Source organism: Oncorhynchus mykiss, chromosome 27 (assembly GCF_057628025.1).
Source record: "Oncorhynchus mykiss isolate SJ-2025 chromosome 27, ASM5762802v1, whole genome shotgun sequence".
Classification (NCBI taxonomy): domain Eukaryota; kingdom Metazoa; phylum Chordata; class Actinopteri; order Salmoniformes; family Salmonidae; genus Oncorhynchus; species Oncorhynchus mykiss.
In genome coordinates this window covers 6414560-6431452 of record NC_143048.1, presented here as the reverse complement: position 1 = coordinate 6431452, position 16893 = coordinate 6414560, and the positions used below count along the sequence as shown (strand labels likewise).

At 42.4% G+C, this 16893-nt stretch overlaps 1 protein-coding gene across 7 annotated transcripts in view; it reads left to right on the top strand.

Annotated features, from left to right (window-relative positions):
- Positions 1 to 15818, top strand: part of LOC110507384 (cell surface glycoprotein MUC18) — a 46204-nt gene extending 30386 nt beyond the window's left edge. For 2 of the 7 annotated variants that reach the window (XM_090224282.1, XM_090224283.1), the window contains exons 7-17: positions 269 to 396; positions 693 to 828; positions 1195 to 1310; positions 7773 to 7914; positions 8000 to 8130; positions 8481 to 8619; positions 8850 to 8885; positions 10120 to 10209; positions 11229 to 11355; positions 11772 to 11877; positions 12145 to 15818. In XM_090224282.1, coding sequence (XP_090080408.1) covers positions 269 to 396; positions 693 to 828; positions 1195 to 1310; positions 7773 to 7914; positions 8000 to 8130; positions 8481 to 8619; positions 8850 to 8885; positions 10120 to 10209; positions 11229 to 11355; positions 11772 to 11877; positions 12145 to 12174 — 1181 coding nt within the window. In that variant the 3' untranslated portion in view covers positions 12175 to 15818. Of the gene's footprint in view, positions 1 to 268; positions 397 to 692; positions 829 to 1194; positions 1311 to 7772; positions 7915 to 7999; positions 8131 to 8480; positions 8620 to 8849; positions 8886 to 10119; positions 10210 to 11228; positions 11356 to 11771; positions 11878 to 12139 lie in introns of all 7 variants that reach the window. The other 5 variants (XM_021587344.3, XM_090224284.1, XM_090224285.1 and 2 more) reach the window with 3 other exon arrangements.
- The last annotated feature ends 1075 nt before the right edge of the window (positions 15819 to 16893 follow it).

Genomic DNA, 16893 nt, shown 5'->3' with positions numbered 1-16893 from the left:
CACAAGCACAGTGCCATCTCAAATCTTGTTCAGTCTCAACGAGAAGCATGAATCTTAAATACAAGTAACTATGCCCCCGTGCAAACGGTTTTTATTTTCTGACTCTTTGTGCTGTCGCCACGTGTTTCTGTCAAGTTTCTCTTGTCCTGTACTTTATATGGCCATACTTGCCACTTTCCAGGTGATATTTGTCAACGAGAATTAGAATCTTGTTGACTTGCCTGGATAAATAAAGGTTAACTCGAATGGATGTAAAAAATCTCTTCAGATCCAACCACTTCCCTTGATGTGTGGGTGGAGTCACCAAAGGGTAGTGTCAAAGAAGGAGACACAGTTGAGGTTCATTGCCGTGCCGACGGGAATCCTCAACCACCCTTTACATTCATGCACAATATGGTAAGAAACCCTTGCCTATCTCCTAGTCCCATGTACACATGTTAAATAAAATGCTTTCTGTCTCCAACTATAAACAGAACTATGTACATTTATGCATGTGTTTACTGTAAATGATTGGATGGGCCTATACCTCTGGATGTGGATTGTGTGTGTGTGTGTGTGTGTGTGTGTGTGTGTGTGTGTGTGTGTGTGTGTGTGTGTGTGTGTGTGTGTGCGTGCGTGCGTGTATGCGTGCGCGTCTTTGTTCATACACAACACTGTTGATGTATGTTATAAATGCCACTGTCTCTCTGTAGGAGGAGCTGGAATCTGATCTGAACGTATTGGTCCTGAAAAACGTGACAAGGCAAAGCAACGGCAACATCATGTGTACAGCACTGGACCTGGACACGTATGAAGAAACCCTCGGGCAAACAGAGCTCTTCGTCGACTGTGAGTGAGACATTACTCTGGTACAACTGTCCTGTACTTCCCGGACATTTCTGGGACGTTAGTCATTGTTAGTAGCACCAGGAGTTGTGACATGACCGGGAAAAAACTTTAGGGCCCTCTTTGTGATCTTATTAGTAGCACCAGGAATTATTCCCTGGCTCTGGGAAAAACTCCTGGCCTAATTATTGCAGTAGTAGTGAAATGTAGTGGAATGTAGTGCACTGGTTCTCAAACTGTGGGTCGGGAATGTGAAACTGGATGTGAACAATGTATACCATTGCCCCTTCGATCTGGTTACCAACATTGGCCTACTGTATATAGAGTAGTGTAGCAGTGTTCTTCACATTGGATGTTGTGTGTCCATAGATCTGGACCCGGCTGTATTGATTCCCAAAGACACCCATGTCATGGCCCAGGGAGAGGAGCTGATGGCCACATGCAACGCTCTGTCCTCCCTGCCCACACACACTGTATGGTTCAAGGTAAATGACAGTAGCCCACTGAGTCAAACGCTATACTCCTACACAGTTATATTAGACTGTGTTACCGTATATTTCATTTTTAGAGGCGATCTATCTATGCTGATATTTAGTATTTATTAGGATCCCCGTACTCTTCCTAGGGTCAAAACGGGGTTAAATCAATTACCTTACAACAAAACACAACAACAGCCTACATCTTAAATAAAACAGTACATTATACAATATATTGTTACATTATTACTCTCTTAATACAAATGTACAAAATAAAATACACAATACCTCAACATTAACATGTGTGTGTGTGTAGAGTGTGTTTTAGAGTGTGTGTGAATGCGTGTGTGTGTGTGTGTGTGTGTGTGTGTGTGTGTGTGTGTGTGTGTGTGTGTGTCTCTTCGCATTCCATGTTGTGCTATGAGGTGTTGTTTTATATATATTTTTTAATGATTTTACTGTTTGCTTGAGTTACTTGATGTGGAAGAGAGTTCCATGTAGTCATGGCTGTATGTAGTACTGTGCATTTCCCATAGTCTGTTCTGGACTTTGGGACTGTGAAGAGACCTCTGGTGGCATGTCTTGTGGAGTATGTATGGGTGTTAGAGCTGTGTATTAGCTACTTTCAACATGGCAATACCTCTCACAAAGACAAGTAGTGATGCAGTCAATTTGCCTATGTTCTTCTTTGTGGCATTGACTATATACAGTAGCTGTGCAGTAGTTCATCTGTGATAAAACTAAGGCCTGTCGGACTTGTTTGGTTGATTGTGATGTCAAGAAATCAGAGCAGTGCTTTATCACGGACAGACCTCTCCCCATCTTCGCTACCGTTGCATCAATATGTTGTGACCATGTCAGTTTACAATCTAGGGTTACACCAAGCAGTTCCTCAACTTGCTCAATTGCCACATTATTCATTACAATATTAGGTTTAGGGTTTAGGTAATGTTTGGTCACAAATACAAAGCTTTTAGTTTTTGATATATATTTAGGACTAGCTAATTACTTGCCACCCATTCTAGAACTGACTACAGCTCGTTGTTCAGTGTTGCAGTGATTTCACTTGCTGTGGTAGGTGATGTGAGTCATCAACATACGTAGACACACAGGCTTTACTCAATACTGGTGGAAGGTCAAAAGACAGGTTTACTCACTAACATAAACCAAACTCTACCTGGTTTATGTTAGAGAGGCTTCCATTAAATAACTCCTGCTGTGTTCTGTTAAATAGGTACAGTAACTATCAATCCACGATATGGCAGAGAAAGGAAAGCCATGTTTTTTTCAGCAGAAGACAATGATCGATAATGTCTAACTAAACAGCTCCCACAACCCCCTGATATCTGTCTCAAGTATCTTTCGAATCTCCCTGGGTCTTTCGGATCTCCCTGTGTCTTTCAGATCTCCCTGTGTCTTTCGGATCTCCCTGTGTCTTTCGGATCTCCCTGTGTCTTTCGGATCTCCCTGTGTCTTTCGGATCTCCCTGTGTCTTTCGGATCTCCCTGTGTCTTTCGGATCTCCCTGTGTCTTTCGGATCTCCCTGTGTCTTTCTGATCTCCCTGTGTCTTTCGGATCTCCCTGTGTCTTTCGGATCTCCCTGTGTCTTTCGGATCTCCCTGGGTCTTTCGAATCTCCCTGTGTCTTTCGGATCTCCCTGTGTCTTTCGGATCTCCTTGTGTCTTTCGGATCTCTCTGTGTCTTTCGGATCTCCCTGTGTCTTTCGGATCTCCCTGTGTCTTTCGGATCTCCCTGTGTCTTTCGGATCTCCCTGTGTCTTTCGACTCTCCTAAAAGAGGTGTAGCTGTGCTTGATTGGCACCGGAGGGGATGGCTGCCTTTTTACGGGCTCCTAACCAACTGTGTTATTTTGTTTGTTTTTTCGCGTTGTTTGTAACTTGTTTTTTAAACTTATTTTGTACATACACATGTTGCTGCTACCCTATCTAATGACCAAAAATAACTTCTGGACATCAGAAAAGCGATTACTCACCCCGAACTGGACAAAGATTCTTTATTTAACGAGTCCGATGCGAAGGATATACATCTTTCTTGGGAACGGGCCCAAATTCCTATAATTTGCGTGAAGAAAAGTCAGAGAAAAAGGGGGAGGAGATCGGGCTGCCTTCTGAGAATTTAAGTAAGTAAATCTCCACTACCATGCGTTCTATTGGCCAATCATTGGAAAACAAAATGGATGATGTAATGTCAAGACTGTCCTACCAATGGAACATTAAAAACTGTAATATCTTATGTTTCACTGAGTCGTGGCTGAACGACAACACAGATAATATAGAGCTGGTGGGATTTTCCATGCAGGACAGAGAAGCTACGTCTGGTAAGAAGAGGGGCTGGGGTGTGTGTCTCAAGGTATTGCTCGCCTGAGGTAGAGTACCTTATGATAAGCTGTAGACCACACTATCTACCAAGAAGAGTTCTCATCTATATTATTTGTAATCGTCTATTTATCACCACAACCGATACTGGCACTATGACCACACTCAACCAGCTGTATAAGGCCATAAGCAAACAAGAAAATACTCTTCTAGAAGCAGCACTCCTAGTGGCTGGGGACTTTAATGCAGGCAAACTTAAATCCGTTTTACCTCATTTCTACCAGCATGTCACATGTGCAACCAGAGGGAAAACAACTCCAGACCACCTTTACTCCACACACAGAGACACATACAAAGCTCTCCCTTACCATCCATTTGGCAAATCTGACCACAATTATATCCTCCTGATTGATTCCTGCTTACAAGCAAAAACTAAAGCAGGAAGTACCAGTGACTTTCTCAATACGGAAGTGGTCAGATGACGCAGATGCTACACTACAGGACAGTTTTGCTAGCACAGACTGGAATATGTTCCGTGATTCATCCTGTGGCATTGAGGAGTATACCACCACAGTCATCGACTTCATCAATAAGTGCATTTACGACGTCGCCCAACCGTGACCGTACCTACATATCCCAACCAGGAGCCATGGATTACAGGCAACATCCGCATCGAGCTAAAGGCTAGAGCTGCCGCTTTCAAGGAGTGGGACACTAATCCGGACGTTTATAAGAAATCCCGCTACGAACCATCAAACAGGCAAAGAGTCAATACAGGATTAAGATTGAATCCTACTACACCGACTCTGACACTCATCAGATGTGGCAGGACTTGAAAATGATTACGGACTACAAAGGCAAACCCAGCTGCGCGCTGCCCAGTGACGCAAGCCTACCAGATGAGCTAAATGCCTTTTATTCTCGCTTCGAGGCAAGCAACACTGAAGCATGCATGAGAGCACCAGCTGATCCAGACAACTGTGTGATAATGGTCTTGGTAGCCGATGTGTGCAAGACCTTTAAACAGGTCAACAGTCACAAAGCCCCGGGGCCAGACGGATTACCAGGACATGTACTCAGAGCATGCGCGGACCAACTGGCAAGTTTCTTCACTGACATTTTCAACCTCTCCCTGACCGAGTCTGTAATACCTACATGTTTCAAGCAGACCACCATAGTCCCTGTGCCCAAGGAAGCGAAGGTAACCCGCCTAAATGATTACCGCCCCGTAGCACTCACGTCGGTAGCCATGAAGTGCTTTGAAAGGCTGGTCATGGCTCACATAAACAGCATCATCCCGGATATCGTAGACCCACTCCAATTTGCATACCGCCCCAACAGATCCATAGATGACGCAATCTCAATCGCACTCCACACTGCCCTTTCCCACCTAGTCCCCTCCTGTACTCCCTGTTCACCCACGACTGCGTGGCCAAACACGACTCCAACACCATCATTAAGTTTGCTGATGACACAACAGTGGTAGTGATTACCGACAACGATGAGACAGCCTATAGGGAGGAGGTCAGAGACCTGGCAGTGTGGTGCCAGGATAACAACCTCTCCCTCAATGTGTGCAAGACAAAGGAGCAGATCGTGGTGGGCCGAACAGGCCCCCATTATCATCTATGGGGCTGTAGTGGAGCGGGACGAGAGTTTCAAGTTCCTTGGTGTCCAAATCACCAACGAGCTACCATGGTCCAAACACACCAAGACAGCTGTGAAGAGGGCACGACAACACCTATTCCCCCTCAGGAGACTGAAAATATTTGGCATGGGTCCCCAGATCCTCAGAAAGTTCTACAGCTGGTTGCATCACTGCCTGGTATGGCAACTGCTCGGCATCCAACCGTAAGGCGCTACAGAGGGTAGTGCGTACGGCCCAGTACATCACTGGGGCCAAGCTTCCTGCCATGAAGGACCTATATAACAGGCGGTGTCAGAGGAATGCCCATAAAATCGTCATAGACTCCAGTCACCCAAGTCATAGACTGTTCTCTCTGCAACCGCACGGGCAAGTGGTACCAGAGCGCCAAGTCTAGGACCAAAAGGCTCCTTAATAGTACCTACCCCAAGCCATAAGACTGCTGAACATTTAATCAGATGGCCACCTGGACTATTTACAGTTGAAGTCAGAAGTTTTTTTTTTTTACCTTTATTTAACTAGGCAAATCAGTTAAGAACAAATTCTTATTTTCAATGACGGCCTAGGAACAGTGGGTTAACTGCCTTGTTCAGGGGCAGAACGACAGATTTTTACCTTCGTTACTAGTCCAACGCTCTAACCACTAGGCTACCTGCCGCCCATGTTGGAGTCATTAAAACTTGTTTTTCAACCACTCTACAAATTTCTTGTTAATTAACAAACTATAGTTTTGGCAAGTCGGTTAGGACATCTACTTTGTGCATGACACAAATACTTTTCCCAACAAGATTAACAAGACAGACAGATTATTTCACTTATCACTCACTGTATCACAATTCCAGTGGGTCAGAAGTTGACTGTGCCTTTAAACAGCTTGGAAAATTCCAGAAAATTATGTCATGGCTTTATAAGCTTCTCATAGTCTAATTGATATAATTTGAGTCAATTGGAGGTGTACCTGTGTATGTATTTCAAGGCCTACCTTTAAACTCAGTGCCTTTGCTTGACATCATGGAAAATCAAAAGAAATCAGCCAAGACCTCAGAAAACAAATTGTGGACCTCCACAAGTCTGGTTCATCCTTGGGAGCAATTTCCAAACGCCTGAAGGTACCACGTTCATCTGTACAAACAATAGTATGCAAGTATTAACACCATGGGACCATGCAGCCGTCATACCGCTCAGGAAGGAGACGCGTTCTGTCTCCTAGAGATGAACGTACTTTGGTGCGAAAAGTGCAAATCAATTCCAGAACAACAGCAAAGGGCCTTGTGAAGATGCTGAAGGAAACAGGTACAGAAGTATCTATATCCACAGTAAAACGAGTCCTATATCGACATAACCTGAAAGGCCGCTCAGTAAGGAAGAAGCCACTGCTCCAAAACCGCCATAAAAAAGACGGGTTGCAACTGCACATGGGGACAAAGATCATACTTTTTGGAGAAATGTCCTCTGGTCTGATGAAACAAAAATAGAACTGTTTGGCCATAATGACCATTGTTATGTTTGGAGGAAAAAGGGGGAGGCTTGCAGGCCGAAGAACACCATCCCAACCGTGAAGCACGGGGTGGCAACATCATGTTGTGGGGGTGCTTTGCTGCAGGAGGGACTGGTGCACTCACAAAATAGATGGCATCATGAGGAGGGTAACCTTTGTGGTTATATTGAAGCAAGATCTCAAGACATCAGTCAGGAAGTTAAAGCTTGGTTGCAAATGGGTCTTCCAAATGGACAATGACCCCAAGCATAATTCAAAAGTTGTGGCAAAATGTCTTAAGGACAACAAAATCAAGGTATTGGAGTAGCCATCACAAAGCCCAAGGAGGCCTACAAACCTGACTCAGTTACACCAGCTCTGTCAGGAGGAATGGGCCAAAATTCACCCAACTTATTGTGGGAAGCTTGTGGAAGGCTACCCGAAATGTTTGACCCAAATGAAACAATTTAAAGGTAATGCTACCAAATACTAATTGATTGTATGTAAACTTCTGACCCACTGGGAATGTGATGAAAGAAACAAAAGCTGAAATAAATCATTCTCTCTACTATTATTCTGACATTTCACATTCTTAAAATAAAGTGGTGATCCTAACTGACCTAAGACAGGGAATTTTTACTAGGATTAAATGTCAGGAATTGTGAAAAACTGAGTTTAAATGTCTTTGGCTAAGGTCTATGTAAACTTCCGACTTCAACTGTACATTGACCCCATTTGTTTTTACACTGCTGGTACTCGCGGTTTATTATCTATGCATAGTCACGTTACCCCTACCTACATGTACAAATGACCTCGACTAATCCGTACCCCCGCACATTGACTCCCCTGTACCCCTGTATAGAGCCTTGTTTTTGTTATTTTATTGTGTTACTTTTTTATTATTATTTACTTATTTACTTTAATTGTTGGTTAAGGGCTTGTAAGTAATTATTCCATTGCGCATGTGACATTTGATTTATTTAGACGTGTGTGTGTGTGTGTGTGTGTGTCTAGAAAGGAAAAAAAGTTGCAGAGGGCCACACACTGACCCTGAAGGACGCTGTGTTTGACATGGCGGGGACGTACGTGTGTGTGGTGAAGGTGTCTTCACTGGAAGGACTGGAGACCAGTGGCTCTTTACGTGTCTTCGTAGAGGGTGAGCCCACAAACACAAACACACACAAACACACACACACACATATACACACACACACAACTAACCCTCCTCCTCTCCCATGCAGGACACCCAGAGATCAAGAAGTCAGCAGACCCAGTCCAGGAGGTGAGCCCAGGGAAGTCCCAGAAGCTGAGCTGCCACGCTAGAGGATACCCAACCCCTGTTATCACATGGAGCTCCTCTGACAAATCACAGGTAGACAGACAGACAGACAGACCAGCAGGAAAAGAGGGCTTCTCTGGGTCAACTCATACAGACAATGTTTGACTAGCTTTTGATCTATTTATGCACAGATCTGTTCCCAATCCTGGCTTCCTGGGTCATTTCCTGTAACAATGTTAATCGACAAAGCAACTCACGTTCAACATTCCTTTCTGAACTGACATCTCTACATTTGTCAATAATGTTTATTGTTCGTCCCAAATGACCGTCTTTTCCCATTGTAGTGCACTACTTTTGACCCGGGGCCCATAGGATGACATTTGGGACAGACCCGTGGTTCGGTTTCTGGTCTTATCTGTACTTTATTTCGCCGTTTGTGCCAGATCCTGAAGTTGTCCCAAAGAGAGACAGAGGACGAGGTTCTCAGTGTGGTGAGCATCAAGGTGACCTCTGACGTCACAGCCTACTGCAACGCCTCCAACGACCATGGCACAGTCTCCACGTCCTTCAGCCTCAAAGCCAGTAAGTTCTGTCTGTCCACTTTCTTATTTGTCATATCGTGTATATTTTATGTCAACATGTCCGGTCTGATTGTTAAGAGAAAATCAACAGGCAGAATATACTAACGGCCAAAGGATTTAATTAATGGCAACATAAGAAAAAACTCGAACCTGAGCTTCAAATCATCTTTAGTAAAGCTTCTCTTAGTTTCCCTCAAACTCAGTGTCACTCTCCCCTTTGCCTGTTTTCAGTTGTCCAAACGACCTCGTCAGCTCCCAGTACTACAGGTAAGTGTACCACTCTTTTAGTAGATAACACTCACCGTCATCACTGCTGTGGCATTGGTTGAGTTCCACGTAGTCTTTATTGCTGTCATTCCTTGAAGATCACTGTATCACATCAACGGGGTGTTTAACATTTCCCAATCATTGTGAGATCTGATCACCTGTGAATGCAATAAAAAAAATGACCATGGTGTTGAAACAAGTAACTTCATTTATCAATCAAGCGAGCACCCTTGTGCTCAATCCTATTTCCCCCAATCTTGTGTTCGAACGGTTTGCGGTCTAGTTTAGCTTTCTATGTGAGTCAGGCCAAACATTTTTTAAAGAGAAGAAAAATAAAAACGCGACAGGTGCTTTTAGAAATGACCCAAATCTGAATTAAAACCCATAAATGGTCTTTATGGGTGCACTAAGGTTTCTACTAATGAGGACGGTCATGGTTGAGAAACCTTTTGTTGACTCATTGGTGTGCGAGAGCTGTTTATCTTCCAAATGTTGCTCCGTCATATAATACGAACATATCCTGATCTGTTCTTTGATAACTGTCATAATTAGATGTTCGATTAAATTAAATCTTCATGGCCCGGCTTCCCAGACACGGATAGATTAAGCCTCTTGTCCTGAACTGGACTAAAAATCCATTTCAATGGAGATTCTGGGCTGTCATTGAGCATGCTTTTTAGTCCAGAATTAGGCTCAATCTGGGTCCAGGACACCAGCCATAGAACTCTTACTACGCTGTCATCCTATTTCGGACTATGTTCACTAAATGGCTGCGTATCGCCCTATTGCATAAATATAGCCTATAGCTGTCTTGTTTGCACACAGATCAGGATCGAGGCTGAAACTGTAGCCGTGCGCTGATGGTAAAAGTGCCCTCAACACAGTCTCCTGACTCCCATTTCCTCAAGCGGACCGCTCACGTCATGCCAGGAAATCTATGCCTACGTCCCTCTGAGGGAAAATCCTGTTTGTTGTTTCATTTGCAGACAAAATTGGATTAAGTAGCCAGCGCTGCCGCTCCTGGAAACGATTAGGACATTTTTTGGGGGGAGGAGTGCAGACTGCAGAGCCTTTCCTGGTTCATGTCTCCTGCCTATCTGTGTTTGTAACACGGAGCTAAGTGATTAGGGCCATGCTAAGTAGACAAGGCGGTTGTTGCACAGTCGTTAACAGTGTTGTGTTGCCATAGAGCTGGTGTATTATCGTGACAACTGTGTCCATGTGGTTTGTCCAGTAACAACTCCATTAGTTCCAGTAACAGTGGTAGCTCCAGTGACAGTAACAACAGTAACGCCAGTAACTCCTCCGAAGAGAGTCAAGAAAGGTTTGTGACTTCTTGTTGATGCTGCCACCCACCTAACGCTCTTAGAAGGCTGCCCTGCCCACCCCTCGCTCCACCCAGCTCACACTGCCTAGACTGACCCCGCCCCCAACCACCACCACCACCATCACCCTCCACAACCCCCCACCACAGCTCTCGCTTTCTCAACACAGGACCCTCGTTCTCTATGCAGGGGCAGGCTTTGTACTCACTACTCAGGAGGCAACACCTGTGACATATGGAATAATTTATAATTGAATAGGATCTCTCGGTTTGTGACTTTGTAATACTGCATGAAAATGTACCGTATTACACAACTTTATCTATGTGGAGAGATACTTATAAATGATAAAGTGGAAAATTATGAAATCTAGATTTTTTAAAACATTTTTTATCATCATACATTGTTAGTTACAATGTTATCATTTGTATATTTTCTCTGTATGATGCTTCATGAATCATTGGAAACGTAATCAGAAAAAACTAAGTTAAACCAGGCTGAAAAGTTAAATTTGCACATTGAGCATTTTGAGTACAATCCCCCTCCTGAGAGAATGGAGTGGTATCACCCATTCTCTCCCTTGATGGAAATGGATCCATCCATCTACATCTTTCCTCCAGGGGAGGTCCATCCCCAAGTGCACCCATCCGCCTCTTTACCTTCCTTCACTCTCTCTCTCTCCCTTTGTCATGCTGTAGTCATACTGTAGTTCTGGTTGGTATTCTTTGAAAAAGAAACCAAGCAGCCCAACTCTGGAAAGTGTTCCTTCTGGCTGATCTTTAGTCCTCAATGAAGAACATCTTCCATGATGAACAACCTGGTTCAGAGACTGTACACCTGTTCATCACCACCACCACCTGTGCATGCTGTTGTCTCTGAATGATGCAAGCGACCCCCACGCACACGCACACACAAACACACATCATCATCAGAAACTCCTTAAAGAGGACGATGTTATCATAAAGCAATTACCGGACAGGAAATGACCCGTGGTTCCGCCTCTTCTTCTTTGTCCCACCAGAGGGCAGCGGTGTGATCATAGCTGTCATCATCATCTGTATTCTCCTGCTGGCTATCCTTGGCAGTGTGCTGTACTTCCTGTACAAGAAGGGCAAGCTCCCATGTGGGCGTTCGGGCAAGCAGGATCTGTAAGTGTGTTTTCCATTTTTTTTTAAATGTATTTAAGGTTTGCAAAATTCCAGAAGCATTCTCAAAATTCCCAGGTTTTCCAGGAATCCTCCAACCAGGATTGCTGGAAGAGCTGTGCATTTTGGGGAAAGTTTTTTATATCAGAGCGCTTAATTTGTTGAATATGCCTCAGACGATACCTCTACAACAGCTCATCGTTTTTTTTGTCCATGATTTTACCTGAAGTGTCATTATTGTTGCTATCAGATACCCTTTTCACACTATCGTGCTAACCCGAACCGTACTGTGCTGGCTGGGATAGTTTCTAGTCCTTTTTAGTATCGCAACTATGGTGGAGGCATAAACAGGCCAGCTCGTAGTAGTGTGAAAAAGGTAATATATTGGTCATGCTGGTGATTACGAGCTGTCCTTCTAGTACCAAACCGAATAAGGGCGGCATAGTGGTGGAGATGAAGAGTGACAACACAGAGGAGGCCGTGCTTTTAAGTGTCAATGGAGACAAGAAACCTCCTAGTGACCAGGTAACTATGGACACTGGCTATTGTTTTACCATCCTTGTAAATTGTACTACTCATCAAAATTATAGTTAAAATTGTATTTTTTAGTATCTGATCTTCAGTGGTTAATACAATGCAATGTTGTGTTGGTGTTGAATGTTCCTTACCAGCTGTCCTATGATACAATCTATGAGCACATTTACATATGGTTTCGCTTCTCTCTGTGTGTGTGTGTGTGTGTGTGTGTGTGTGTGTGTGTGTGTGTGTGTGTGTGTGTCCTCTGGAGTAAAGGGTGATAAGTACATGTACGTGCAGAAGTGAGCGTAGGTGTGTGAGGGGGCGACTGCTGCAGCTGCTCCCAGGCCAGTTCACTCGCTCAGGGTGGGATGGATCCTTTGATGCCTCGTAGCCTACAACTTCCAGGAGAACTCATCTGATATGTGCTGCAGTTCTCTAACCTGATCCCAGATTCGTAGTTCTTTAGCATGGCAGTGGCTAACAAAGGACGTGGCTATGTTCTCTCAAGTCATGCTATTTCATACTTTATCCTGTTTTTCATATGCATAATGAAGAACATGACAGAGATGCTGGCCTAAGCACGTACAGATCTGGGATCAGCCTAGCAATTTTAATGAATGTGGTTATTCTTTGCACCCATAAAATCCAGTTAGAGCATGAAATAAGAGGGACTGTTTGTTATATATTTTCCTTAATCCAAATGCCAACTCAGGCAACCAATCACTGAAGAGCAGCCCGGAACTGCTTTTTCATGAAGTGTAATATGTTCTGAATGAATTTCTTTATTTAAAATAACCTGAGACAAACCTTTTAAAAAGACATGGCTAGGAGTTGTTTTTGGTTTGTTGCTTTTTGATGGAGGGACGTCTGTGTAGGCTTCGCGCTAGCTCTGGTCCAGGGCGTTAGTGCGCGTTCCTTCTGCAGCATAGTGGAGCAACGTGAACTAACGCCCTGGACCAGAGCTAGCTTTACTCTAGAGGTCCACCTGCTGTTGTTCTGCGTGTGATTGGCTGCATTCACTTCCTACTTTGCTAAAGTCTGTACACTGAAACCGTGGGTGCATAATGACGGTCTTACCAACCATGTCTACATGTATACAGCCTGCTTCATCTACCCATGTAAACCAACATTCAACCTTTAGAGCTATGTTCTCAAAATGGACCCCAGTATGGGTCATGATTCCGTTTCAGTTTAGTCTTTGTATTTTTGTTGTTGTTGTAGCTTTTACTTACCACTGAAACTAATCTTAGATGTGTTTTCCCTTTGTTTTTGGCTTTGTGAATGAACACGTAAGGCCTTGTCTCATCCTCTGTTATCGTATGAGAGATGGGCCCTGTTTGAATATGTTGGAATGCATCCTTTCTTCTTTCCCTCATTTGGAGTAATCAATGAGCTGACACGACTTGGATAGGTGAAGGCCTATCCAATCAGGTCAAATCAGTGATTTCTTCATGGGTGGTGAAATATGCATGGATAAGGGGTCCCCATTCCTATCAGTTCCGGATTGGGTTATTTTGTACTACAATAGCCAATAGCAGAGCTCCGATGAAGCCAAAGCGTCATTGGTTACTTTTTCATTCTTCCATAGTTCTTGTACTTTTTCCCCTTCTTCCATAGTTCTTGTACTCTTTTTTTTCCCTTCTTCCATAGTTCTTGTACTCTTTTTTTTCCCTTCTTCCATAGTTCTTGTACTTTTTCCCCTTCTTCCATAGTTCTTGTACTCTTTTTTTTCCCTTCTTCCATAGTTCTTGTACTTTTTTCCCTTCTTCCATAGTTCTTGTACTCTTTTTTTTCCCTTCTTCCATAGTTCTTGTACTCTTTTTTTTTTCATTCTTCCATAGTTCTTGTACTCTTTTTTTTCATTCTTCCATAGTTCTTGTACTCTTTTTTTTCCCTTCTTCCATAGTTCTTGTACTCTTTTTTTTCCCTTCTTCCATAGTTCTTGTACTTTTTCCCCTTCTTCCATAGTTCTTGTACTCTTTTTTTTCCCTTCTTCCATAGTTCTTGTACTTTTTCCCCTTCTTCCATAGTTCTTGTACTCTTTTTTTTCCCTTCTTCCATAGTTCTTGTACTTTTTCCCCTTCTTCCATAGTTCTTGTACTCTTTTTTTTCATTCTTCCATAGTTCTTGTACTCTTTTTTTTCTTCTTCCATAGTTCTTGTACTCTTTTTTTTCATTCTTCCATAGTTCTTGTACTCTTTTTTTTCTTCTTCCATAGTTCTTGTACTCCTTGTAAATAAGAGTTAAGAATCACGCTGATATGTTTCCAGTTCTGTCTGCCTTATATACATTCAGCCTCTTATTCTACAAATCACAGCGAGCAGTACAGCTGACTTTCTTTCACACTTGTTTTATCGTTATTCGTGAATATTTGTCCAGTGCACTGATTTTGTTTTGTTTGTTATGATTTGTCGTCATGTTTTGTCTGTGAATATCTGGTTTAAGTTGGGTGAAGGAGTGTTTGCGAGTGAAATGTCAGCTTCGTTTCTCATGAAAGTGAAGATAAAATGGCTCTTTAATGTGGGGAGAGGGGTAAGTTGAGCCACCCTTGTTTCTAGGAAACCATTCACAAAATGTATAATTTGACCAAATTTTTAGCAAGAGGTCATCATTTCATGAAATCTGAAGGAAGGAACCACATGGAAAAAGTGGTAAACAAGTTAGGTCCAAAAAACAGATTTTCGCCAAGACAAATGAATTTAGGTTTGAGGTTTCGTGATGCTTGTATCTAAACCAAAGTATACAATTGTAAGATTGTTCTATACATTGGTTGGGGTCTCTATAAGCTTCAATATGAATTCCTAAACATACCATGAAAGTGCATCCTTGTAGCTGTGTGGGCTAGTAAAGTCAAAATGTTGGCCATGGGGTAAGCTGAGGCAATGCCAAGTTGAGCAAAGCTAAGTGTTACCTTCCCAGGTGTAATGCAAGGCATTATCACTGGTATATGAGGTAACAACAGGATAAGGATAGATATGGTTTATAAAAACGTAGTGGTCATATTTAATTCAGTAAAGAAATGTAAGTATGTAAGTTGTGCCAAGACAGCACTTTTGTTTGGACAAGCTGTTTTTAAAAACTGACATTTATATGAATTCGGATTATTTCCAGATCTACATATGTAGATATCCTTGTTAGAAAGAATACTATATTTCCCTTGATGGCGTGGTGCTGAAAGTAAAACAATTCAAATGTACTCTACTCACCCCTATGGCAAACATAACCTATATGAAAGTCGTCTGAACAGGGACTAAAATGTTCAACTCTGATAGTGTTTTACACAGAACTCCTCGGAAATGTTATGCTTATATGTATATACACATACCTAGTGGTTTTCATTCTACAAACAAAATGGCAAGACTTCATTTTATCTGTTGGTCAGACTACCACAATGTCTACAGGAGAGAATGACTTGATAACAATACACTCCTTAGTTTGAGCTTTCTTAATCACAAAGTAAGATCCGAAGAGCTCGCTCATGGCCATATTAAAACACAAACCCCAGAATGTCCTCTCATTACACCACAGGATAAAAGCTGGTATGCTTAAGTGAGCGCCAAACTTAAGTCTGCATCAATCATTAGGGCCACCAGTTCAAACAATTATTATTATAATATTTTTTTTACTCATGGTTCTCCCAATCATATGTTACAGTCCAGCTAGGAGAAAAGTATGACAATCATCAATCTTTGATAGTTTGAGGTAAAATGTATGTTTGGTTCTTTTTTATTTATACCCTTCAATATCTCCCCCTAAAGATTTTGTGTTAATATTTTGGACAAGAACTGTGTTAATTTTGATTATTTAAAAAAAAAAAGTTTTTTTTGGTAATATCTATGCGTTGCAAAGACAAATTAACTTCAGGGCAGGTGAATGGATTCCTTTTGTTTGTAAATTATTTTTTATGGAAGTAAATGGCAAATAAAAATGACTTGTTCAATGAAAAACTTGTGTCTTGAAGCCCGAAAAGATTGTACATGATGTTGACGACCTTCCACGGTCCGTTTCCTTTGACAGGACTAGTGATCCATTGATAGAAAGAATAGTGTATAATATATACTCCCAATATAAACACTGCTTTTGGCTTGTGAAGACAGGAATGTAGACTGTACTACAGTCGCCGAGGCCGTGTGTTGGTCCTCTCCCATGTTTCCCACGTTGCTTCCCAAAGAGTACTAAAAAAAATAGATTTAGATAATTATCCCATTTTTAATTGATACCAAGATGAGAGGGGAACAGGAGTTGGTTGTACTGGGTCTGTGTTCATAAAGGGATCTTAGCCTTTTAAGAACACTAAAAATGGGGCTAACCATTCTTACCAAGAGATTCAGATAAAGGCACAAATGACAAGTAAGCAAGTCAGACCTCGATCGTCCCCTAGTGATCACTGCAGGGATGATCGTTGTAGTTGGACAGGGCGGTGGACTGGCAGAGCATCCGCTTCTCACTGGGAGATGCAATGGAGGACAAGCGCACCCCAATGTGGATCATTGAATCAAGTTCAGGTTCACTGTAGAAACTAAAATCCAAGGTTCCGATTCTCCACCCTTCTCCCAAAAAGCGTGCGTGTGCACACTACCCATCATGGATTTAAAATGCATTGAGTGTAAGCGTTTGAGGCAGTTTCCACCCATTGTTAAATCCACGACTGCATGTTTCTGGACTCGGGAGAAGGGTGGAGAATCAGGACATAACCCTAGTTGGGCTTTCTTTTGTCTTTTCTTTGTGATTCAAGTGACAAGACAGGACTGCATCAAATGAATGGATGTCTATGATAATGGATAAATAGCAGAAATAAATCAACAGGATAAATGATTACGGACAAAATAAATGCAGCATAGCAATGTAAATATATATTTTTCAAGACATGAAAAAATGCTTCTAATTACAGAAAACGGTTTTATGAGGTTTTTGGAGGAGCAGCAAAGCATTAAATTAATAAATATGTTTATAATGGAAAATGCATAACAAAGAACAATGGACCCTGAAAGGCCCCCGTTATCGGACCGTCTACATGCATCG